The sequence below is a fragment of the Macaca fascicularis genome, chromosome 13 (assembly GCF_037993035.2).
Source record: "Macaca fascicularis isolate 582-1 chromosome 13, T2T-MFA8v1.1".
Classification (NCBI taxonomy): Eukaryota; Metazoa; Chordata; class Mammalia; order Primates; family Cercopithecidae; genus Macaca; species Macaca fascicularis.
Genome location: NC_088387.1, coordinates 96844526 through 96870645, shown reverse-complemented (window position 1 = coordinate 96870645; position 26120 = coordinate 96844526). Strand labels below are relative to the sequence as shown.

General features: G+C 46.4%; 1 protein-coding gene across 50 annotated transcripts in view; it reads right to left on the bottom strand.

The window, feature by feature from the left end:
* Window positions 1–331: 331 nt before the first annotated feature.
* DTNB (dystrobrevin beta) overlaps window positions 332–26120 on the bottom strand; it is a 302620-nt gene continuing 276831 nt past the window's right edge. For 14 of the 50 annotated variants that reach the window (XM_074012189.1, XM_074012205.1, XM_065527315.2 and 11 more), the window contains 5 exons: window positions 11067–11226; window positions 10156–10245; window positions 6728–6781; window positions 2375–2408; window positions 332–642 (listed from right to left, as the gene is read on the bottom strand). In XM_074012189.1, the coding sequence (XP_073868290.1) occupies window positions 2404–2408; window positions 6728–6781; window positions 10156–10245; window positions 11067–11226 (309 nt within the window). In that variant the 3' untranslated portion in view covers window positions 332–642; window positions 2375–2403. Of the gene's footprint in view, window positions 643–2374; window positions 2409–2798; window positions 2946–6727; window positions 6782–9250; window positions 10019–10155; window positions 10246–11066; window positions 11227–26120 lie in introns of those variants that run through there. The other 36 variants (XM_074012195.1, XM_074012200.1, XM_065527323.2 and 33 more) reach the window with 6 other exon arrangements.

The window sequence follows — 26120 nt, the reverse complement described above, 5'->3', positions numbered from 1 at the left end:
GAGAGTCCCTCCCGCCCTCTGCCAGGCGGCCAGCCGGGCTGCGGCGCGCGGCGCGCGGCTCGATCTCCGCCCCTCCCTCCCGGGTTGCAGGCGGCGGCATCACACAGGGCGGGCGGAAGCCTAACCAGTGTGAGGCTATTTTTAGCACCGTGGCCAGGGTGTGAATGTCTACAGAGCCGAGCAAGGCCTGACGCTTTCTTTGCACGCTAGAAGAAACCTGTTGGTTCTTAAAGGTCAAAGATAAGGAAACTTGTGCCCCCACGTTTGGGAACACCCCACGTGCTGGCCAGACGCCAGGCAGAGTTCCATCAGGTCACAAACACACAAGAGCTTGGTGCTTTTTCTTTTCTCTTTTCAACCTCCAGGTAAATTCCTGATGCGGAGATGAGACCATGCCCTGAGGGGAGTGATGAAGGTGCTAGTACATGCAGGGCTGTGCAGGGGGAGGCCCACCAGCTGTGTCACGCAGCCCCTCCCCGCTTCCCACCGGCTCTGGCTCCCCTCTCCCTGGCGGGTGGAGTGACGTCTGGCAGCCTGCAAGCCTGGTCCAGGTGTGCGGTGGAAAGATGGAGAGGAATGTGCCTCTGGGGGAAGACCTTGCCTTCGCCATGTCGGCGCCAGCTTGCTCCTCGTCCTCTGTGCCTGCGCAAGACACACTCACCGTTAGTCACGAGCACTGCTGAGGGTTCAGGACAAAAGCTGCTAACATCTACTGTGAACAGGAGGCCCTGCGGGGAGGGGCTGCTAGGATGCTGGGCGCCTTTCAAGCGCTGAGCTGAAGGGTGGTACCTAGGGTCCTCTACTACCATTCCTAAGAGTCAGGAAGTGTTTCCGTGGAGAACTGGGTTCACAATGCAAGGTTTGGAATGGGGTGCTTTCTTGGGGAGAACTGTGGCCCAGGAGAAGGGCAGGGAGGACTGAGGTGTGCCGATGAATACTAAGAGGAAAGGGAGGAAGCCTCAGCCCCAGGCCATCAGAGCGCAGGCCCGGGCATCCATGGAACCGCGGCGCCCAAGTTTAATGCTTATAGTTTAACTCCCGACTGTTGGTGTTTCTCATCACCCCTGATGTGGGTCAGAGAGGGCACGATTAGGAGGCAGAAAAACCGGCTCCAATTCTGCTTCTGGCATACAGCTTCCGGTGTGGGGCTTTGTTTTCCTCCATGTGCAACAAGGCGGTGGGGGCACATGGCTCTGCCACGTTTCCTTGCACCCTAGTTCCTTCCGCCCGGGGGAGAGAGGGGCTCTGGCAGGCTCCTGCAGGGCGAGTCAGTTCCTGATTTCCCTCCTCGGCTGCCACGGCCTAGGCTTGCTTGGGAAAGGGCCTTGCCTGAATGTGCACAGTGAGTTTAGGGAGAAGCGTCTCTCCAAGCCCCTGGGGCACTGTGATTTCCAGGGCAGCGAGAGAATGCGCGTGGCCCAGGTGCTGCCCACCTCTCAGCTTGCACAATCCAGAGTCAGCGCAGGCTGAGGCTGCAGGGGCCCCAGGGGAACGGGCAGAGCCCTTCAATGGCCTGGCGCAGTTGGGCAGAGAGGGCTGAGAGGGCCAGAAGCTATTCCAGGATGACAAGACTTGGGAAAGTCTGAAAAAACTCCTTTTCTGGATTGTGGGGCTAGGGCCCTGGCTTTTTCATCTGAGGAAGATGCCTAATTTTTAAATATAAGAAGTAGGGGAAGGGGGAGGGAAGACAAGATTTTAAAATGGAGAAGTCTGATATCTTGGCGCTGGGACTAGAAAGAGTTAAGGTGTTGAGATGGAAAATGGGAATGACTAATTCCTAAAGGCAATGAGCATCTGCCACTGGAGCAGTCTGTACTTTTCTGCACTGCTTCTTCGGGAAGTGAGAAGGTGCAGCTTGGCCGGGCACCATGGGTAGCGGCTTGGTCAGCCCTGTATGTAGCGTGATCCTGCATGAATCACATGTCTGTGGGTTAGGGACTGTGACTCGGTGCAGTGCTGGGTGACAGAATCCAGGGACGCACTGGCTGTGGTTTGGATCCCAGGAAGGAAGTGGGCAGTGGCTGTGGTAAAGGAGCATGGGAGGCAGTGCTCCCCAGGGAGGTGGCCTTGCTCAGCACGCCCTGTTTCAGCCAACGGTGTTGGGTCTGCCAACGTCATCCCAACACAGAGGTCACCAGGCCATGCCCAAGGACCAGGCATGCAGACAGTGCCGTGCAAGACAGGACACGGCCTAGAAATAGGGCAAGGAGGGCACATGGCCAGGGTGGGCAAAGGGAAGGGAGTCGGGCTCTTGCATCTTCACCTGTTAGGACTGTCCTGGCTTGGGACCTGTGACTGCAGAAAGGAAGGGGAAGGGAAGATGTTGAGGAAGGAGGGAGGGGCCGTGGGGAGGCAGAGGACTCTCTGTACTCACCTGAGCTTCCTCTGTGTCCGGCTCCTCTGCTAACCTGTGGCAGCACGGGCAGAAACAACACGCTGAGGTCACGGCCAGGTCTTCTCATGCCCCAGACTATGCTTCCCTGAACCACCCACCCCAGGGGCTTCCTTGCTTCTCCCCTGTTACTTGTATGTTGACTTTTCCCACCCAGGTATGACAACAGGGTAGAGTCATACTTTCTACTACCATAGCCAACCCAAGGCAGCCATGGAGACAGATGCTTCCCAGGAGAAGGAAAGTCATTAAAAATGGAATCAAATCTCCTTAAATCCAGGGAGCAGTTACATGAGGGGGGGCAAAGCCTACCCAGCTCTAAAAGTTCCCCAAGGGACTGCACCTTGGGTGAGGGCAGTCCCCCTCCTGCAGATAGTCTGCTTTGAAAAGCCATGCGCTTGCTCACCCGGGGCTCGAGCACTGCCTGGCCCCTCCTGAGCCTGTTCTGTTCTCTGAGGGCCACTGCTGTCCAGCCTTGCACCAGGGCTCTTTATGGATGCAAACTGGATTTACAGCCCCCACACCGGGATGGCAGGGTCTGGGAGGGGAGATTCTGAAGGACACAGGAGCGTAACATGAGGCTCTGGAGGGTGGAGAAGACATACTATGGGGGAAGGTGTCAGTCTGTGCTTCTTCTATGTGTCTTGGTTACACTTCTCTGAGAAGATGCATAGGAGGAAGGGTACCCCAATGGAGCAGAAGCGTTCCCCAGGATGCAGCCAGCCAGCCAGCCAGGGGCGAACAGGGAGAGGCGTGAGGTAGGGGTGAATATGGCAGGGAAGTTCAGCTTGGTCCAGATTCTTCAAAAGTCCCATTTGACTCTAAGAGTTTCCCTATCGAGCAGACTGTTTGCCTGACAGTGCTGACCAAATTCTGTTTATATTACGTCAGCATAGTTTCAACCCCAAAGAGGCAAATATACTCTCTCTCTCTCTTTACAGTTGACAGTTACAGATCTCTGGTGTCCAGGTGACTGCAGTTAGTTCTAGGTCTGTAAAATTTCAGGCCTAGCTCATGGCAGAGAATCAGGAGGTCCACCCACAAAAACACTTAGTCTTAGAAAAATGCCTATGTATCAGCTACATTGTAGTTTCAGGGACATATCATAGGACCTATATAATGTGGAGAGCCAAACATAAAAACTCTACCATCTCTCACCCCAACTATTAACACTCTTGGCCTTAGGGATGACACCAGAAAGTCACATAAAATTCAGGCATTCCCACAAAAAGATTTCACATAGACATACAGACATTCTAGTATATGCATTGAAAGACAGACAAGGAGCTCTAAGGGCAAGAGGCACAGAAACAAGAGATGAGGACAGGGCAGTGCAGGTGTAAAGACAGCACCCTGGGGCCTGGAGGGCTGGGCAAGGGAAACCCAGTCTGATGCGGACAGGGCAGTGTAGGTACAAAGATAACGCCCTGGGGCCTGGAGGGCCGCCGGGCAAGGGAAACACGGCCTGATTCCCATGTGAGGCACGGCCCACACTCAGAATGGAACCAGGATAAGGGCTGGAGTTCGTAGCCAGGGTAAGGCCTCAGTGGCTGGGGCAGAGTCCTAGGTTTGCTTTGGGGGAGTGAAAGGGACTGAGGAGAGGCCATGGGAAAAAGCTACTGGGGAAGGGAGGGGCAGGTGAAGGGAGGCCAGAGATGCAGCTGTTACGTCTTCAGCCAGGAACATTCCACATGAATGCTGGGATTTGGTTGGCATGTGCGTGTGTGTGTGCATGTGTTTGGAGCATGTGTTTACACCAGTGTAAATTTATCTCTCTCTCTTCACCTCTTGCCCTCCTGCCTTCTTTCTTATGTGTGTGCATAAGTCAACTGTTTCTACATTTCTATGAAGCATTCCTAGATGTCTGAAACACTACTCTCTCTAATGTGACCTTTTATTTTTATTTTTTAGAGATAGGGCTTTGCTCTGTCACCCAGGCTGGAATGCACTGGCATGACTATGGCTCACTGCAGCCTTATACTCCTGGGCTGAAGCAATCCTGCCTCTGGCTCCCAAGCAGCTGGGACTACAGGTGTGCACTACCACATCTGGCTAATTACTTTTATTTTTTGTAGAGATGGGGTCTTGCTATGTTGCCTACGCTGGTCTCGAACTCCTGGGATCAAGTGACCCCCCTGCCTCAGCCTCCCAAAGTGCTGGGATTACAAGCGTGAGCCACCATGGCCAGCCTAGTCTGACCTTTTGGCGTCCATGACACATAGGTCATTCTCATCAACTCAGTGGTGCTGCTGTCCACTTCCTCCCAGGACTAGCTCAGACTCACTAGATGATTTCAGAATCTGTAGAATGTTCTTCCTCTTCTCCCAGTTTCTTCCTCAGCAATTTCAGTTCCTTGCTGACAAATTCCTTGCCCCCTGAGACTCCAAAGACCTCTCTCTCTTAGCCACACCAGCCCCTATGGGCCAAGAACACCCCAGACCTGCTGTCCCATAGGTTTCCCTTTCTTGTCACAGCTTCCTTACCTGTAGCTCCCACTTGACTTATATCCTTCCTTAAATAAGACCACTCCACTTCCCTTAGTCTACCAGTTCTGCTCAGACTAAAGCATGGGTATTAGAGTTAAACTCAGGCTGTGCCATTTATCACCTGCAGGTTCTTTCACTCCCCCGAGCCTCGTTCAGAATTCCTCCCTGGGAGGGCTGCTGCTGGCTCCTCCGCATCCTTCCTGCTCTCCCTACCTTCACCTCCTTGGGGTGACCAGCCACTGCATTTCTCTCCCCTGATAAGGTACTCTCTATCTCATCACCCCATTTATTTCCTTTGATTTGCTCATTTATTGACCTCCTACTAAGCACCAGGCACTGGAACACAACATGAACAAAACAGACTAAAATCTCTGCCTTGGGGAGCTGATGTTTAGGAGGAATCCAGCAACTAACACATTAATGTGCGACAGAAGGACAGCTCACCCTCAAATATCCAAAGAAAATTTTGTTTTCTGTTCAGTATAACATAGAAGGATGAAGATTAAGAGCATGAAGTTTGGAGTCAAAGACCCAGTTCTCTGCTTTTTTTTTTTTTGAGACAAAGTCTCTCTTTGTCGCCCAGGCTGGAATGCTGTTCCATGATCTTGGCTCACTGCAACCTCTGCCTCCTGAGTTCAAGGGATTCTCCTGTCTCAGCCTCCCGAGTAGCTTCGATTACAGGCATGCACCACCACACCTGGCTAATTTTTTTATTTTTAGTAGAGACAGGGTTTCACCACGTTGGCCAGGCTGGTCTCGAATTCCTGGCCTCAAGTGATCTACCCACCTCGGCCTCCCCAAGTGCTGGGATTATAGGAGTGAGCCACCACACCCGGCCTAATCTCTGCCATTCAACAGCTACATGAATAACAGCTCTCTGAGCCTATTTCCTCATGGGTAAAACAGGGATATTCGAATTTGTCTCACAGTGTTGTTAAGGATTAGATGAGATCATCATATGTGAAAATCATTCCGTGCAGCTCTTCCCAGATGTCATGTGTTAAGCAGGTTTGATATATAATGAAACTAGGAAGGCACTACTGTCCTTTGCTGACACCTTCCCTTCTTGCTTTTATTCTTCCACGAAGCCACAAAACCATTTGGCTATTCTGGCCCACAATAATATCTTCCTTTTCAGAAACCCTTATTATACTTATATGTTGAAAGTTTTATGATTAGCTTTTTCTGTCACTTCATTTGATCTCCTATTTCGCATTTTTGGTCTTGCTTTTTTTTTTTTTTTTTTTGGAGATGGAGTTTTACTCTTGTTGCCCAGGCTGGAGTGCAGTGGCGTGATCTTGGCTCACTGCAATCTCCATCTCCTGGATTCAAGCAATTCTCCTGCCTCATCCTCCCCAAGTAGCTGAGACTACAGGCGCCTGCCACCACACCTGGCTAATTTTTTGTATTTTTAGTAGAGATGAGGTTTCACTATGTTGGCCAGGCTGCTGGTCTTGAACTCCTAACCTCATGATCTACCCGGCTCAGTCTCCCAAAGTGCTGGGATTACAGGCATGAGCCACCGCGCTCCGGCCTGGTCTTGCTTTCTTAACTAGATCATAAACTTCTCCAGTCAAAGGGTCATCTTTTGTGTTCTACTTGTATCTACTTCCTGTATCCCAACCACCTATCCCAGGATCAGGAAATGAAGCTCTTGGTGATTGACTGACATTGGCTCCTGGAAGGTAAAACCTGACTGTCAGATGGGAAAAGTAGGTACAGGGAACTCGGGTCCGAAAGATCTGGGAAAGGTGGTGGCAGGGAGGAAGGCAGAAACAAAGTGGGGGGCAGTTCATCCATGAGCTCTGGCTCCCCATTTAAACTAGGAGTCCTGTTGAGCTGCCTTTACCTCTGTCTTTCCCATTGTGCATCTTCTCTTCTTCTTCCTCTGCACCTTCCTCTGCTGTGAAAACAAGTCCAGGGAGGCCAGTGACCCTTCAGCACAGGACAAGTTCAGAAGGAGGGTGAACAAAGCAACTGCTGAGGCTTGGGAGGAAACTCTAGCTAACAGCTCCTGGCTGCAGGCCTCCGAGGGTGCTTCAGCTCACCAGTCTGCACTTGTGTGGCCCACGCCCCAGCACTGTTGAATAGGAGCCCGTGAGCCCAGAGCCACAAGGAGCAGTGCAGTCACATCACTCACTTTCCTGACCGGGGTGGGGGGCATGCGGTGTGGGGTTGCGTGCCTCCGTTCTGTGCCTGTCTGCCCTCAGCTGGTGATGACCAGGGAGACATCTAATGTCTTGCATTCAGGTTTAAGAAAGTGACCATACAATATATGGTGGGGGAATACCTAGATTAATACGGGGTTCTGTAAAAAAAAAAAAAAAAAATCCAGATGTTTTAGCTGATGATAAACTTAAAATGACCGCACAGCGCAAAGTGGCTATGTGGGAAGCGCTAATGCTGTCTAAGGTGCTTTTCCAGGGGCCACTCAAGAGGGTCATAGATGCCTTGTGCTCTGCAGGGACAAGATCCCCTGTGATGGACAGCAGGGGGCCCAGCCCTGGGCGTGCACTTTGAATAGGCGCCTTGGAAAATGGCCACATCCTGGTGTGGTCAAGCAGGCTGGTAAGAGAAAACCATGTCACGCTTGGAAAGGCTGAAGGAATTGGGTGTAGCAGTCTACAGAGCAGAACACTAGGAAGGGTTATCATCTGCCATCCAACCCGTGACAGGTGAGCCTGCAGAGGAGGGACTGAGCTTGTCCTGGGTGGCTTTGGAGGACAGGGATAAGTCAATTACAGAAAGGCAGATTTTGGCTCCCCACTGAGGAAGAACTTTCCAGTGATTAGAGTTGATCATGAATGAGCTCACTGGAAATATTCAGAGGACTGTTTTATTGGGTGGCAAGTTAGATTAAATGACTTCTAACATCCTTTCCAATTTTCTTCTTTTTCTTTTTTTTTGCGATGGAGTTTTGCTCTTGTTGCCCAGGCTGGAGTGCAGCGGCGCAATCTCGGCTCATGCAACCTCTGCATCCCAGGTTCAAGTGATTTTCCTGCCTCAGCCTCCCGAGTAGCTGGGATTACAGGCATGCACCACCACATCCGGTTAATTTTGTATTTTCAGTAGAGATGGGGTTTCACCCTGTTGGTCAGGCTGGTCTTGAACTCCTGACCTCAGGTGATCCATCTGCCTCAGCCTACCAAAGTGCTAAGATTACAGGTGTGAGCCACTGTGCCTGGCCTCGATCCTTTCCAATTCTAGGATTCCATTATCTGTGAAAAAACTTTATAAAGATGAGGAGTACAAGCTATGTACATACAGTATGTATATACTGTATAGACTATATGTAAAGATAATCCAAGTATGTCCTCTCATTGGAACAAAAACCTGTCAAGTCACTGTCAAGGAGATAGTAAAAACGTGTTGGTGTTGGGCGAAGCTGTTCTATTCATTGAGAAATTGGTACCCTCACATGTAAAGGGAGTTTATGTCTGCATGTTAGAGGGATACCATGCCATGTGTGGCTTTGGTCCACATCTACCTGCAGGCTTCAGTGACTGAAAGAACATCAGGGAAAGGGGCCTCTGGGACTCTGGGTTTGATGTCTTGTCCTGGAGGGGAGTAAGATCTCTGGCTTAATGCTCTGAAGACCCAAGTTCTAGGACCAGCTTTCCCCCTTCAAGCTGCACGACCTTAGGCAGACAACTTTTCTGATAAGCATATGCAACATTTCTAAAGTAAGGGACTGGACAATGTGCTCTCTAAGGCACCTTCCAAATTACACTACATAATTTTGTTGAAACCATTCTTTCCTACTATGAGACACTGCTGAGTATTCCTATAACCTTTAAATTTTTGTGAAGCTATTTGGTCTCTATGTGCTTTATGCTTAGTGGTATTTAATGACCTCTCACCCCAGCACGATGAACGCAGAAGCCACTTATTTTGCATAAACTCTAGTAAGTGGCCATGAAGTACAAGTGTAGTTAATTTCCATGGCCCGAAATTCCCTAAGAAATTTCCTCTAAAAGTGGGATTTCTGGCATCTGTGGGGAGCTGTATTAGGGAAAGTGCCTTCTAATCACCTGTGAGGTCATCCCAAAGGCTGTCACCTCTTCTGTTCATGGGTACAGAGGGGGGCCATGCTTCTGACGGGGGTTGAGAAACAGTGCTAGAATGGAGAGGGTGGCGCCATCAAACCAGAGAAGCAGCGTCTGACCTTCACTGGCTGGAAAGAGTAGCCTGGGCCACACACTCACTTTGGTCTGTATGAAAATAGGCAGACTTGAGAGCAGAGCTGGGGGCTCTGTCCAGTCCCATGACAACCCGAAACATGTGAGCTTTCTCCTACGAAGGGCTGAAAAATACCCAAGGCTTGCCTTCCCTAAGAGTGTTTGAATAAATCTATGTGTTTGAATGGCCCGTGGAAAAACTGCTTTATCTTTTTATTTAATAGCCCTGTTAAGCTACTTCAAGGTATTTAAAAGCACTACATTAGGTGGAAAGAAACAAAAGAGAACCATCAGTGTGAGTGACCTACAGCACTTAGGAAGGGAAACCATTAGTTTAACAGAAAACACGGAAACCCCACTGCTGTGAAATCGTTAGTGACTCTCTGGCCCCTACGTAACTGGCAGAGTCATGGGGATTCCTGGAGATAGGATGATATGTGAATGGCCTTTAATTTTCTCTCTCTTTCCTGGGTTTTATGTAAGGTAAAGGTCTTTGGGAAGTCACTGATGTGGCGAGGTGATAGAGAGACTGAGAAAGAAGTCACAGATGAGCTGAGCACGAGGAGTGGAAGAGGCGACAGACTCAGGTCATGAACTTCAGGTGAAATCAGAGCCTGGTCATGGACAAAAGGAGGGAATAGGCTTCAAAACCAAATCAAACAGGAGAGAGCAGAAAGGCAGCAGGGGAAGGTCCAGAGCTTTCCTGGCTGATTCGGCTCCAGACTTCCAGGGAAGCTTCAGAATGAGGCGGTCGGTCAGGCCTAGGGAGAGAGCGGCTGTGGACAAAGCACAGATAGAAGACGGGGTAAGTAGGAAGGGGGCCTGCCTGCACTGAAAGGTCTGAATTTCTCCAAGTTCAGCTTGTTCCACAAGATGCACTCCTGAGATAGCCTGAATGTGAAACCGCCCCTATGCAATCCTGTGTGACAGAGGCTCTCTGGGCGGAGACATCCAATGTGTTCCTAGAAGGCAAAGTTGGGTGGTGAAATGGGGTGGTGCGAGCTGGGTGGTGAGGTTCTGCCAGAGCTGGCGAGGAAGTGAGAAGGGCGTGGGCGAGGCAGGGGAGGCCGGGAAGCCAGGTGGGAGCTCTGGGTTTCACCTGAATGGAGCTCCTTCACCAGGGATGACATGGTGTTGGTGATGGAGTCAGCTGCCACCAGCAGGTCATTGCGGAGGTTTCTCCTCGTACCTGAGGAGAGGCAGAGCAGATGGGGATGCCAGGGGGGGTGAGCATGGAGAAGAGACGGCTGAGCAAACGCCTCCATTCTGCCAGGCCGGAGGACACAGGTGTGGAATACCTAAGGGGAGATGGGGCTGCAGCAGCTCCACCCACTCCCAGCCACACCGGGGGCAGGAGGCACCAGCCCACTGGTCCCTCTCCCTCTGCCCTCTCTACCTAGGGAGCAGCATCCTGTCAATTCCACGCTTTGCCATCACCACACAATCCAGAGCTGGGTTCCAGAATAAGCATTCCACCGAGGTCTTCCTCAGCCTTGTGGGGGCGGGGCTCTACTCTCCACAACCACCACCACCACCTCCCCTTCTCACCTCCAGCCCCAGCAGGACTTCCCTCTGAATCCCCACCCAACTACTTAATACTGCTGGTCACCAGCTCCTCCGATGACTGTGGCAATGGCGTGCACACTATGCTGTCAGCACGGTCCCAGTTACAGTGCCTGTTACAGTCCCTTCTAGGCCAGGGAATTATTCCATCCAATTCCTCTGGAGGAGACGAAGCTCAAAGGACAAAGCACTTCCCATAATCCAGAAAAAGGGGCAGAGAACCCCAGGAGGCCCGTTCTTGGCACACATCGGAAGCCTGCAGCTCTCCTGCTGGAGACCAGCCAGTCTCATGAGAAGGGGCCAGCACCTGACTTATTTACACTGTCTGTCAAAATTTGATCATTCAAGCCAAGAGCACAAAAGAGAAATGGAAAAACCTCAGCAGGAATCTTGTCCATGTTTGCAGATCCCTTCAGCTCCCTGCTGAACTCTGCTCCAGAAACTCACCTTGTGCAAAGGCCTCCTGCACGTCTCCCCCAACTCCGCTCAGTGAGTCCTGCGGACAGTGGGTGGGGGTGGAGCCGGCAGACGTGGAGCGCACTGGCATGGGCATCGGCCGGCCGCCTCCATGGGTGGGCGATGTATGTGGTGACCCTGTGGCCTGAGCCTGGAGATTCAAAGAGAGAAAATATGTTATCTCAAGTACCTGACCTCTTTGAGGAAGAAAGAAAGTACTTTTTCTCCGTCAACCGGAGCCAGCCAGCGGGCCTCAGTTCAGTGGTACAAGATCATACTTGAAAGGAAGGAGTCAGGCTGCTTCCAAGACTGGAGAGAGGAAGAAAAGGAAAAAAGGAAGGGGTCATGCAGGGCAGGAAGAAAGAACATCATAAGAAGAGACCAAGAATGGGAGGGAAAGAAGAGGCTGGCACAGAGTGGTGGAGGACTCTCAGGAAGACAGGGTGAGCATATAGCTGGGCCAGGGCTCTAGAAGGGCTTGGCTAGCGGGGCAGGAAGTAACATGCAAACAGCTTTCATTTTGTTTGCAAACACATTCATGCACACGTTCTCATTTGGACCACCCCACCCACCCCCGGCAACCTGTGAGTGGAAAGGACATACGTGTGTGTGTGTGTGTGTGTGTATGTATATATTTATATATGTATATGCTTCTTTTTTGGAGACAGAGTCTTGCTTTGTTGCCCAGGTGGAGTGCAGTGGTGCAATCTCAGCTCACTGTAACCTCCGCCTCCCAGGTTCAAGAGATTCTCCTGCTTCAGCCTCCCGAGTAGCTGGGACTACAAGCGTGCACCACCATGCTGGGCTAATTTTTTGTATTTTTAGTAGACACTGAGTTTCAACATGTTGCCCAGGTTGGTCTTTAACTCCTGAGTTCAGGCAATCTGCTTGCCTTGGCCTCCCAAAGTGCTAGGATTACAGGTGTGAGCCACCACACCTAGCCAGGGTGTATATTTTTATATCCATTTTATAGAAGGAAAAGAAAGCATTGTGTCAGGCAACACAGCTTGCCAGTGGGAGGCACGGGAAGAACCCCTTGACTCCAAGAGTGGCAGTGTGCACTCTGCAGGCTGCGCCCCCACTCCCCCAGGGCATGCTCTGAGCATGTGGGGAGCTTGGCTGCAGGCTGCAAGCGGGGCCATCGGGCCAGTCACGCCACACGCACTGCACACACACAGCGAGGCTGTCTGGGGCCATCCCGCAGGGACGAGGTGAAAAGGACACGTAGTAAACAGAAACTGAGCTTTCCTTGGGAGGCCCTGGTACAGTTGTGGAGAAAGTTTGGAGCAATGGGATAAAATAAATAAAAGGAGAAAACGAATCAAGGGCTGCTCACTGAGATGTGGGCTCTGGAGCTCTTCAGCACAACATGAACTGAGTGTGACAGGTGGACTAGGGTTTTCTGTGGAAGCAAAACTGGAAAAAATATAAGCCAAAGTGTGAGAGTGAGTTCAAATGAAGATAGTTATCCTTCTGGGGAGCTAGCTCAGAAACCCCACATACAAACAGAATTGGCCCTGAACAGGTGGACAGGCTGGACACACCATACCCTACTGCAGTGCTTCAACCGTGTGGCCACCAAACTCAACAGAAATGGATTGTTTTCTGTGGTTCTTACTTTGAATCATTTGTGTGTGTATGTGTGTGTGTGTGTGTGTGTGTGTATGTGTGTGTGTGTGTGTATGTGTGTGTATTTCAAGAAGTTAAAAAAATACAGAAAACTAAAAAGTACAACATAATTAACCACCCCAAATTGGTAACTTCATATCGTGTCAAATGTATTTCAACCTAAAAATATTGCAGATAAATCTGAAGACTGCTTTGACCACCAGTTATTTCCTGTTCCAGTTCTTTCCTCTCCTCCCTTCAGAGGCAACCATTATCAAAGATTTTGGTGTGAAACTTTTAACCTATATGTGCATATATAGCTATGAATAATAAATGGTATTTCATGCTTTTAAATTTTGCATGAATGGTATTGTACTGCTCATATCACTTTGCAATTTGCTTTAATCACTCAGCATGCTTTCTGAGATCTTTCCATGATATAAATAAACATGAACTAAATCAAAATGGATCATAGTAACTATAAGAGCTAAAACTAAAATGGATCATAGTAACTATAAGGGCTAAAATTATAAAACTTCTCTAAGAAAACACCCAAACCATGATATGTAAAAACAAAACAAAACAGATAAACTGGCTTTCATTGAAATTTTAAACTTTTTCTTTTTCTTTTTTTTGAGATGGAGTTTCACTTTTTCACCCAGGCTGGAGTGAAGTGGCACGATTTTGGCTCACTGCAACCTCCGTCCCCTGGGGTCAACCGATTCTCCTGCCTCAGCCTCCAGAGTAGCTGGGATTACAGGTGCGTGCATGCCACCATGCCTGGCTATTCTTGTATTTTTAGTAGAGACGGGGTTTCACCATCTTGGCCAGGCTGGCCTCGAACTCCTGACCTCAGGTGATCCACCTGCCTCGGCCTCCCAAAGTGCTAGCATTACAGGTGTGAGCCACTGAGCCCGGCCAAACCTCTGCTTTTCAAAAGACATCATTAAACAACATATGGACAAATCAATTCAGAATGAATCAATAACTTAAACATAGGAGCTGAAATTATAACATTCTTAGAAGAAAACATAGGGGGAAGGATTTATAATCTTGGATTAGGCAATGACTTTTTTTTTTTTTTTGAGATGGATTCTCGCTCTGTCACCCAGGCTGGAGTGCAGTGGCGCTACCTCAGTTCACTGCAAGCTCTGCCTCCCGGGTTCATGCCATTCGCCTGCCTCAGCCTCCCGAGTAGCTGGCACTACAGGCGCCCGCCACCACGCCTGGCTAATTTTTTGTATTTTTCGTAGAGATGGGGTTTCACCAGGTTAGCCAGGATGGTCTCGATCTCCTGACCTCGTGATCCGCCTGCCTCGACCTCCCAAAGTGCTGGGATTACAGGCGTGAGCCACTGCACCCAGCCTAGGCAATGACTTTTTAGATATGACATCAAAAGCCCAAGCTATGAAAGAAAAACTAGATACACTGAATATTATCAAAAGTAAAACTTTTGTGCTTTGAAGAATACCATCAAGAAAGTGAAAGTCAACCCCCAGAAAGGGAGAAAATGTTTGCAAATTATATATGATACATGATCTATATATAAAATATATAAAGAACTCCTCTTACAACTCAATAATAAAAGGATAAATAATATTGTAAAATGGGCAAGGGATCTGCAGAGACATTCCTCCAAAGATATATAAATGTCCAATAAGTACATGGAAAGATGCTCAACATTATTAGGGAAATGCAAATCAAAACTACAATGAGACATCACTGCACACCCACAAGGATGGCTATAATAAAAAAGACAGGTAGTAACAAGTGTTGGCAAGGATGTGAAGAAATTAGAACCCTAATACACTGCTGATAGAAATGTAAAATGGCCATAGGATAGGCCACAAAACAAGTCTCAGTAAATTTAAGAAAACCAAAATTATATCAAGTACTCTATCAGACCACATTAGAATAAAATTGGAAATCAACTCCAAAAGGAACCCTCAAAACCATGCAAATACATGGAAATTAAATAATCTGCTCCTGAATGATGGTTGGATCAACAATGAAATCAAGATGGAAATTTAAAAATTATTTGAACTGAATAATAGTGACAGAATCTATCAAAACCTCTGGGATATGGAAAAAGCAGTGCTAAGAGGGAAGTTCACAGCATTAAATGCCTGCATCAAAAAGTCTGAAAGAGCACAGACAATCTAAGGTCACACCTCACAGAACTGGAGAAACAAGAACAATTCAAGCCAAAACCCAGCAGAAGAGAAATAACAAACCCAGCAGAAGAGCAGAACTAAATGAAACTGAAACACACACATACAAAACAATACAAAAGATAAATGAAACAAGCCAGGCACGGTGGCTCACGCCTGTAATCCCAGCACTTTGGGAGGCCAAGGTGGGTGGATCACTTGGGGTCAGGAGTTCGAGACCAGTCTGGGTAACATGGTGAAACCCCCATCTCTACTGAAAAAACAAAAATTAGCAGGGTATGGTGGTGCACGCCTGTAATCCCAGCTACTCGGGAGGCTGAGGCAGGAGAACCTCTTGAACCCAGGAGGTGGAGGCTGCAGTGAGCTGAGATCACACCACTGCACACCAGGCTGGGCAACAGAGCGAGACTCCGTCTCAAAAATGAACGAATGAATGAGTGAATGAAACCAAAAGCTGGTTCTTTGAAAAGATAAACAAAATTGGTAGACCATTAGCAAGATTAACCAAGAAAAGAAGAGAGTAGATCCAAATAAGCTAAATTAGAAATGAAACAAGAGATACTACTACTGATACCACAGAAATGCAACACATTTAAAGCTACTATGAACACTTTTACATGCATAAACTAGAAAACCTAGAGGAGATGGATAAATTCCTAAAAATATTCAACTCTCCTAGATTAAACCAGGAAGATACAGAATCTCTGAATAGACCAATAACAAGCAGCGAGATTGAAATGGTAATAAAAAAATTGCCAACAAAACACAGTCCAGGACCAGATGGATTCACAGCTGAACTCTATCAGACACTCAAAGAAGAATTGGTACCAATCCTATTGACACTATTCCAAAAGATAGAAAAAGAGGGAATCCTGCGTAAATCATTCTGTGAAGCCAGTATCACCCTAATACCAAAACCAGGGAAGGACATAAAACAAGAAAGCTACAGACCAATATCCCTGATGCACAAATCCTCAACAAAATACTAGTGAACCAAATCCAACAGCATATCAAAAAGATAATCCACCATGATCAAGTGGGTTCCATACCAGAGATGCAGGGATGGTTTAACATATGTAAGTCAATGAATGTGATATACCACATAAACAGAATCAAAAACAAAAATCACATGATCGCTTCAATAAATGCAGAAAAAGCATTCGACAAAATCCAACATCCCTTTATGATTAAAACCCTCAGCAAAGCTGGCATAGAAGGGACATACCTTAATGTAATAAAAGCCATCTATGACAAACCCACAGCCAATATTATACGGAACAGGGGAAAGTTGAGAGCATTCCCCCTGAGAACTGGAACAAGACAAGGATGCCCACTTTCACCACTTCTATTCAACATAGTACTGGAAGTCCTAGCCAGAGCAATCAGACAAGGGAAAGAAACAAAGGGCATCCAAATCGGTAAAGAGGAAGTCAAACTGTCACTGTTTGCTGATTATATGATTGTATACCTAGAAAATTCTAAAGACTCATCCAAAAAGCCCCTAGAACTGGCAAATGAATTCAGCAAAGTTTCAGGATACAAAATTATTATACACAAATCAGTAGCTCTGCTATATATCAACAGCGACCAAGCTGAGAATCAAATCAAGAACTCAACCCCTTTCAGAATACCTGCAAAATAAAATAAAAATACAATAAAATAAAGTAAAATAAAATACTTAGGAATACACTTAACCAAGGACATGAAAGACCTCTGTAAGGAAAACTATCAAACCTGCTGAAATAAATCACGGATGAGACAAACAAATGGAAACACATCCCATGCTCATGGATGGGTAGAGTCAATATTGTGAAAATAATCATACTGCCAAAAGCAATCTACAAATTCAATGCAATTCCCATCAAAATACCACTGTCATTCCTCACATAACTAGAAAAAACAATCCTTAAATTCATATGGAACCAAAAAAGAACCCACATAGCCACAACAAGACTAAGCAAAAAGAATAAATCTGGAGGCATCACATTACTTAACTTCAAACTATACTATAAGGCCTCAGTCACCAGAACAGCATGGTACTGGTATAAAAATAGGCACATCCAATGGAACACAATAGGGAACCCAGAAATAAAGCCAAATACACCCAATTGATCTTTGACAAAGCAAACAAAAACAAAAAATGGGGAAATGACACCCTACTTAACAAATGATGCTGAGATAATTGGTAAGACACGTAGAAGAATGAAACTGGATCCTCATCTCTTACCTTATACAAAAATCAACTCAGGATGGATCAAAGACTTAAATCTAAGACCTGAAAACATAAAGATACTAGAAGATAACATCGGAAAAACCCTTCTAGACAATGGCTTAGGCAAAGACTTCATGACCAAGAACACAAAAGCAAATGCGACAAAGATAAATAGATGGGACTTAACTAAACTAAATAGCTTCTGCACAGCAAAAGAAATAATCAGCAGAGTTAACAAACAACCCACAGAGTGGGAAAAAATCTTCACAAACTATACATCTGACACAGGACTAATATCCAGAATCTACAAAGAAAACAAATCAGCAAGAAAAAAACAATTCTATAGAAAAGTGGGCTAAAGGACATGAATAGAAAATTCTCAAAAGATGATATACAAATGGTCAACAGGTATATGGGAAAATGCTCCAGTTACTAATTATCAGGGCAATGCAAATCAAAATTACAATGCAATACCACCTCACTCTTACAACAATGGCAATAAAAAACTCAAAAAATAATAGATGTTGGTGTGGATGCAGTGAAAAAGGAACACTTTCATACTGTTGGTGGGAATGTAAACTAGTACAACTACTATGAAAAACAGTGTGGTGATTCCTTAAAGAACTAAAAGTAGATCTACTGTTTGATCCAGCAATCCCATTACTAGGTATCTACCCACAGGGAAGTAAGTCATTATACAAAAAAGATACTTGCATACACATGTTTATAGCAGCACAATTTGCAATTGCAATTGCAAAAATATGGAACCAGCCCAAATGCCCATCAATCAATGAGTGGGTAAAGAAAATGGGATATATACACCATGGAATACTACTTAGCCATAAAAAGGAATGAAATAATGGCATTCACAACAACCTGGATGGAACTGGAGACTATTTTTCTAAGTGAAGTAACTCAGGAATAGAAAATCAAACATTGTACATTCTCACTCATATGTGGGAGATAAGCTATGAGGACACAAAGGCCTAAGAATGATACATTGGACTTTGGGGACTCGGGGAAAGGGTGGGGTGTGGCGAGGGATAAAAGACTACACACTGGGTACGATGTACACTGCTTGGATGATGGGTGCACCAAAATCTCAGAAATCACCACTAACAAACTTATGCATATAACCAAATACTACCTGTTCCCCAAAAACCTATTGAAATAAAAAAACTTAAAAATTTTAAAAAGTTTATGTATCACATAATATGTATATATATAAATCACATTATACATATTTACAAATATATACACATAAATATATCAATCACATAATATACATGTATATTTGTGTACATAAATATATAAATCATGATATATACATAAATATAAATATACATAAATCTGTATTTATGTATATTTAAATATTTATACAGGTCTCTCTAACCACATCAGCATCAGAGTTTCTAGCAATAGCAAATACTCAAAATCTATGTGACAAAATCATGATTAAACAAATTAATACATGAATAAATCATTGCAACTGATTTGTAGGTATTTCTCACATAATTGATAAAGGTACTTCCAGTGAGCAAAGAAGCTAGATAAAAATTTATATTGTGAAGAAAGCACTACAGATGGAATTTGCATTCTTATTTCAGCATTTTCTTTGAGTAAATAAATTAATCCTACTGAATCTTAGTTTTCTCTTACATAATATGGAATATTATAAAAGGATTAATAGACAGTGTAAGTTTAAAAAATGTAGCCCAGAATTATATATAAGAAGCCCTAATTAAATATTCCCTCCCTCCTTCTTGAAGACTGGTGCTAGGATGGTTCATAATTGCAAAAATACAGAACCAGCCCAAATGCCCATCAATCAATGCGTGGATAAAGAAAATGTGGTAAATGCATACCATGGAATACTACTCAGTCATAAAAAGGAACAAAACAATGGCATTCATAGCAACCTGGATGGAACTGGAGACCATTATTCTAAGTGAAGGGACTCAGGAGTGGAAAACCAAACACTGTATGTTCTTATCCACAAGTGGGAGCTAAGCTATGAGAATGCAAAGGCGTACGAATGATACACTGGTCTGCAATCCCAGCACTTTGGGAGGCCAAGATGCATGGATCACTTGAGGACAGGAGTTCGAGACCAGCCTGGCCAACATGGTGAACCCTCATCTCTACTAAAAATACAAAAATTAGCCAGATGTGGTGGTTCATGTCTGTAATCCCAGCTACTTGCAAGGCTGAGGCAGGAGAATCACTTGAACCCAGGAGGTGGAGGTTGCAGGGAGCTGAGATTGTGTCACTGCACTCCAGTCTAGGTGACAAAGCAAGGAAAAAAAAAGGAAAAAAAAAAAAAAAAAGAATGATACACTGGACTTTTGGGACTTGAGGGAAAGGGCGGGAGGGGGGTGAGGGATAAAAGACTACACATTGGGTACAGTATACACTGCTTGGGTGATGAGTGTACCAAAATCTCAGAAATCACTAGAGAACTTATCCATGTAACCAAACCCCGCCCCTGTGTTCCCCCAAAACCTACTGAAATTTAAAAAAAGGAACTTAAAAAAAAAAAAAGACTGGTGCTAGGGATAGCTCTTGTGACCATTCTGCAGTATCGTTAATGTTCTTTTTTCCTAACATTAAAACCTCAATCTGAGCACTGTTTTGTCTCCCTCACTACTTTTCCTATTACCACCTTCCAATCCTTCACTGTCATGTATTTGTAGACTGCGATTCTAGGAAAATCTCAACAATTTCTGAATTGAATATAAGTTAAAAGGGATAAATTTGTCTTGAGATTTTAGATAACTTAATTTCTTTAAGCCATCTATGGAATAAAGATCAAATGTCACCCCCCCACCCCCTCCCCACCCCCACAAAGTAAAACAGTACAGCTGCTTTGGACAGACTGGCAGCAATTCCATTCATAGGTATATAGCCATGAGACATGAAAACATGTCCACACAAAAATCTGAACCCAAATGTTCATAGCAGCGTTATTCGACATAGCCAAAAAGTCAAAACCACTCAAATGTCCATTAATTCGGGAGGCCAAGGGAGAATTGCTTGAATCTGGGAGGCAGAGGTTGCAGTGAGCTGAGATTACGCCACTGCACTCCAGCCTGGGCGACAGAGAGAGACTCCACTCCGTCTCAAAAAAAAAAAAAAAAAAAAAAGAAAACATTATGCTACATGCAAGAAGCCAGTCACAGAAGACCACATATTGTATGATTCTATTTATATAAAATGTCCAGAATAGGCAAATCTCAGGGCACAGGAAGTGGGATAAGAATCTCTGAGGGCTGGTTTCAGAGTTTGCCTGGAAAAGCCTAGATTAAGTGACCAGTTCAGACAGAGTGGGAACTCAAGATAGAAATTAAATCCACTTAAAGAAAAAGAATGGGCCGGGCCCAGTGGCTCATGCCTGTAATCCTAGCACTTTGGAAGGCCAATGTGGGTGCATCACCTGAGGTCAGGAGTTCGAGACCAGCCTGGCCAACATGGCGAAACCCTGTCTCTACTAAAAATACAAAAATTAGCTGGGCGTGGTGGCGCATGCCTGTAATCCCAGCTACTCGGGAGGCTGATGCAGGAGAATCACTTGAACCCAGGAGGTGGAGTTTGCAGTGAGCCGAAATGCTGCCGCTGCCCTCTAGCCTGGGCGACAGAGTGAGACTCTATCTCAAAAAAAAAAAAAAAAAAAAAAAAAAAAAAAAGTATGACCTCTGAAATGCTAACACACTTCACTGTAAGACAGATGGCCAATCCAGCATTAAACATATGGCAAGAACTCAGGAATCTCCCTCTGTATGATCTGGGCCCGGCACCATGGCCTGAGGACCGCACTTCAGAGTCACAGGACCCAGGTTAACATCCAGGGTGCTTCGTAACAGAATGACACTGAACCTTTGCAAATACTTTGATATTGAAATGATGATGGGGGATGAGACAAAAGGGGTAGGCAGGGTAGCCAGCCACATGTGTCTAAAGCTCTAGCATCTGGAAGTGAAACCTCCTGCCCACCATCAGCCTGGAAATAATCAGACCCTCTTCCTGGGATCATCGCCCAGGACATGCCTTCTGAGGAAGATAAAAACCAGATTCTAGAAGTTGTGTTTGTCCAGAGCAGTTGAAAGAGAAAAGCTACAACTTCTGGGCAGGTGTTATTTCTCCATGGGTCTTATGCCCCAGCCCTTGGCATTAGGATCATACTGGATGAAAATGAAGCCAGGAAAGAGCTGTCAGGGCCCTCCGTGAATTCTGGTTTGGGTAGGGTAATACCAGTTTGCAATCCTGGGTGGGTCAGAGGCAGAAGTGATAGCCCACCAGTATGCACCAGCTTTTGCCAGGCCTGAGGCTGAGGGTTCAGGAAGCCCGGAGACTGGAGCTGATCTTGGATGAGGTATACATCATGCAAGGGATGTCAACCAACTCTGTTCCTTGGTGGTTTTGACAAGAAAGCAAAAGTGTGGGCCTGTCCACACTTGACTCTGTTGATGGGACCGTGCTCTCTCTTGCAATTCTCTCTGCTGGGAGTGCTACTCTCCCCCATGCTGTCTGACTGGCTCCTGCTGGTCCCCTGGGCATCAATCTCACTGCCATCTCCTCTGGGATGAGACAATGTCTTTCTGAGATGCTCCCACAGAACCTTGTGTGTCTCTATCACAGCACTATCTCGCTTCTTAAATTCCATCCTCTGAATCCCTGTGCTTAGCACTGGTAAATTCTTAATAAACACTTGTTAAATGACAATGAAGGGCATCACATTTTTGGCCCTTTTTCTTCTGTCATGAAAAGTGGAAAAGAACAGGAAAAGGGCTAGAGCAGGTAGTAATCTCCAGGGAGTAATACATCTATCAGTCGTCAGTGAATCTTTTCTTTTTTGAGACGGAGTCTCACTCTGTCACCAGGCTGGAGTGTGGTGGCATGATCTTGGCTCACTGCAACCTCCACCTCCCAGGTTCAGATGATTCTCCTACCTCAGTCTCTTGAGTAGCTGGGACTACAGGCGTATGCCACCACACCCAGCTAATTTTTATATTTTTAGTAGAGATGGGGTTTCACCATGTTGGCCAGTATGGTCTCAATCTCTTGGCCTCATGATCTACCCGCCTTGGCCTCTCAAAGTGCTGAGATTACAGGTGTGAGCCACTGAGCCTGACTTTTTTTTTTTTTTTTTTTTTTTTTTTTTTTTGAGACAGGATCTTGCTCTGTCTCCCACACTGGAGTGCAGTGGTGTGATCTCGGCTCACTGCAACCTCCGCCTCCTGGGTTCAAGCAATTCTCGTGCCTCAGCCTCCTGAGTAGCTGGGATTACAGACGTAAACCACCACATCTGGCTAATTTTTTGTATTTTTAGTAGAGACAGAGTTTTGCCATGTTGGCCAGGCTGGTCTTAAACTCCTGTCCTTATGTGATCTGCCCACCTCAGCCTCCCAAAGTGCTGGGATTACAGGAGTGCTGGGCCCAGCTAACCAGTGAGTCTTTATGTGAGATACTTTAACTAGATAAGCAAATGTGGTCACCAGACCTCTAAGATGGCCCCAAGTGACCCTCCCCTGCACTCATATCCGGGTGTAGTCTCCTCCCCTTCGATGTGGGCTGGGCCTACTGACTCGCTGCTAATGAATCAGACAAGTGGGATATCACTTCCAAGGAGAGGTTATAGAAGACTCTCTCTTCCTTGCTCTCACTCTCTCCTGCTTCCTTGTCCTGGTGACGGCAGCTGCCATTCTGTGAGCTGCCCTGGGAATGGGCCCTGTGGCAGGACCAATGGTGGCTTTCAGCCATCAGCCAGCACCAAACTGAGGCCCTGAGTCCAAGGAACCATGAGGAGCTGAGTCCTGTCAAGAGCCACGTGCTGCTGGGCCTTGAGGTGACAACGCCTTGATGGCAGCCTTGTGCGAGACACTGAACTGAGGGGTCCGGGAAGACGGCAGCTGGGTTGCTGTGAGGTAATCCATACTTGTCATTTATTAGTAAACACGTGTTCTCCCAAGCAGCTACGTTTTGGGGTGCGTTGTTGTATAGCAACAGCTAACTCATATGCTAAGGTTAAATTTTAAAAATACATTATTAGATCAATCCCATATGATGACATCTGATGAACAGAGAGTGGGTGGATGAATTCTGACATATGCGAGACCAGAACCAGAGGCCCTCAGAGGAACAAGCCAAAGAGCCCAGGAAAGAGGCCTCCAGATGAGACGGGAGGCAGGGATATACAATCGAGAAAAAAACTTCTCTGATTTGGGAATGTGCAGAGGGCCCTGAGTACATCAGCCTGTTCTGACACCAGAAGACTCACCTCTTCACTTTGTCAGTCACGACCAGGGCCTAGAGGCATTTCTCAGCTGCAAACTCATTGACCCTGAAGAACAGGGAAAGCTGCAGGCTCTCTGGCTCTTACCACATCCCAGGTGGGCACTGAGGAGGCAGCGTGCTTCAGTGAAAAGGGCACAGAGTGAGATTTTGGGAGATTTGGGCTCTTCTTTTGATTCTGTAACACATGCATTTTAAGTTTTCTGGGGCTCAGTCTTATTTGTAAACTGAGGGAACTCAACTGGATAAAAACTGTATTTTTCAGATATAAAATTCTGTGACCTCTGATCTTCGCTAAGTTAACCTCATCTCAGACATGGCAAGAACCAACACTCTGCTTCAGTTCTGACCATTCTGGCCGTGAGGAATGCTCTTCTGGGGTCCCAGCAGCATCTTGGTCACGTCATGGCATATTCTGCTTTTAATTTTCCTTTCTCACGAGTGGAGTCAGTACCATAGCTGCTGGCCACTGAGGCCTTGTGCAGATGATGCTGATGAGGAGGTGTAGGGAGAAGGCTACTCTGTAGAAGATGGAACTATCTCAGGAACGAGTTTGAAATAAGGTCCTTCTAACTAAATAAGCACAAACTAGAGTGTGTGGCGCACATGCAGTCTGAGAAGCCTTCTGTGCACAGCAACATTCCTGACGTGCTGACAATCACCTCTGAATCTGGCTGCAGTTTGTTCATTCTGTTTACTTGATAGGCACAGGCCAGACAGAACACACTAAAAATCAAGATGGAGCACCGCACTGTGCAAATGCACCTCGTCTCAAAAGCACAGATGGGCTTTATGTTCAGAGAGGCAGGCTCTTCTCCATGGAGACTGCTGAACACTCGCTCAGTGTGAACCAGTCTAGAATACGTGGCACAGTGGGAGACTTGCGGGGGGGGCGTCACAGTTGGCACCCTGAGATTACAGGAAACCTGAGAAACACCTAGAAATCTGCAAAGGTAGAGGAACTAGTCAGGTGGCTCGAAGGATGGGGATGTGCTGTCCAATGATGGGAACAAAAGACTCTTGTGCCTTTGGGTTTCAGCTGCCAGGAGAGGGCAATTCACCTGGAGAAGCAAGGGAAGCTCTGCAATGTGCTACTCAGTGTTTTAAGGTTTCCTGATACAAGGACAGTGGAATCTTGTTGTAGTACAAGCTGTAACAAAGGCTTGAGTCCAGTGCAGGCCAATCATGTGTCTAACCAATAACTAAACACAATAAATGCCCTGTGACTCAGGTTCTCTCAATAAAGAGGTCCCTTGTATAACAGTTGGAAACAATTCTGTTGCAAATGTAGAGCCAGTGAAACATTACAATCTGATAAGCTCTCTAGACTGCTGGCTCTTCATTTTCAAATCAGCAAAGACCCTGAGAACCCGAGAAAGCTCTGCGTCATGTTCCAAGAAAAGTGTTCAGAAATTACAAATTCAGAGGGTTCATGACCCCAGCAAACTAGCTTGTTTTAGTCCAACATTCATTTTTCATTTCAGGAGGCTGAGGTCAAGAGCGGTCACAAGGTCACCACAAAATCAGTAGATAGGCTAGGACTGGTCCCTGGGTCTGCTAATTGCCTCAAACTGCTAGGAGAAAAGTAAGCAAGTAAGCATATTAGGATCACAGCACAATGTTTCTGACACTAAAAGGAACACGGATCAGTCAAGACTTCTGACAATTGACCCTAACCATGATTTTCCAGGGCATAGTCAATTTCATTCCCAGCAAGGAAATGTGAGAATGGAGAATACAGGGATTATGAAAATCTCTTATCTATAAAACCAATCTCATATTGGAGACAAAACAGGTACAGAAAATGCCAGAGAAGGTGCCCTGAGGACACGGGGATCCTTCACCAGCTCTGCATCTGAGCACAGAGGCAGGGACTCACATGCTGTGGCAGAGAGAACTGGCCAGGAGACCAGCTGCACAGAGAGAAAGGCGCTGTCTTTAGTAGGAAAATGATACTGCACTGTTCTTGGCCATGCTTGGGTGGCCCCAGCAGGATGCCTGGCACATAGTAGGGGCTCCAAAAATAGGACTTCCCTTCTTTCTTTTTCCTCATGGAACAGGGAAGAATTTTTAATCCTCCTGGTACACATTATAGTCAGGTAAACAAGGCCAGAGAGCCTTGTGGCAAAAAGCCTGACTTTAAGAGTTAATGCCCTCTGCAGAGCATTCATAACGGCATCCCCCTCCACACGCACACGCAACTAAAACTTGGAGCTAAGTTGTTATCATGGTAACAGAATGGAAGACACTTTAGTCTCCATTTCTATCTCCCTGACTCATGGACACCTGCCAGGTAGCAGATGGCCTGTGTGGACAATTACCTTCATTTTGCTGCAGTGTATTTAAATTAAACAAAGTGGCCTCTTTGCTGCCGATTTTCAGAGGCCCTCTCAGAGAAACAAAAAACAATGATGGGAGAGAGTTGCTGCAAGTCTGAAATTTAGGCAACCGTGAATGTATAGAGAACTGGGATATGTAGAGAATAGCCTTTGTACATTTTTTTTCTTCAAGAAAAAGTTAAAAACCCCACATAACTATTCTGAGCTGGTGCTGGTGAAGACTGTGCTAGGAAGATGCAGATGTCTCATCAAAGCGGAAGTGAAATGAGGGAGAGGTGATGGGGCTATCTGATGCTGCACTGTCTGTCCTGCTGTGAGAGTTGGAAATAATTGCCTCACATGACAAGAGTTAAGACTATCGGGAGTTAGGACTGGCAATGAAAGCGCTCAGAGAATGGAGAATGAGGGTGAAGGAGAGACGCAACCA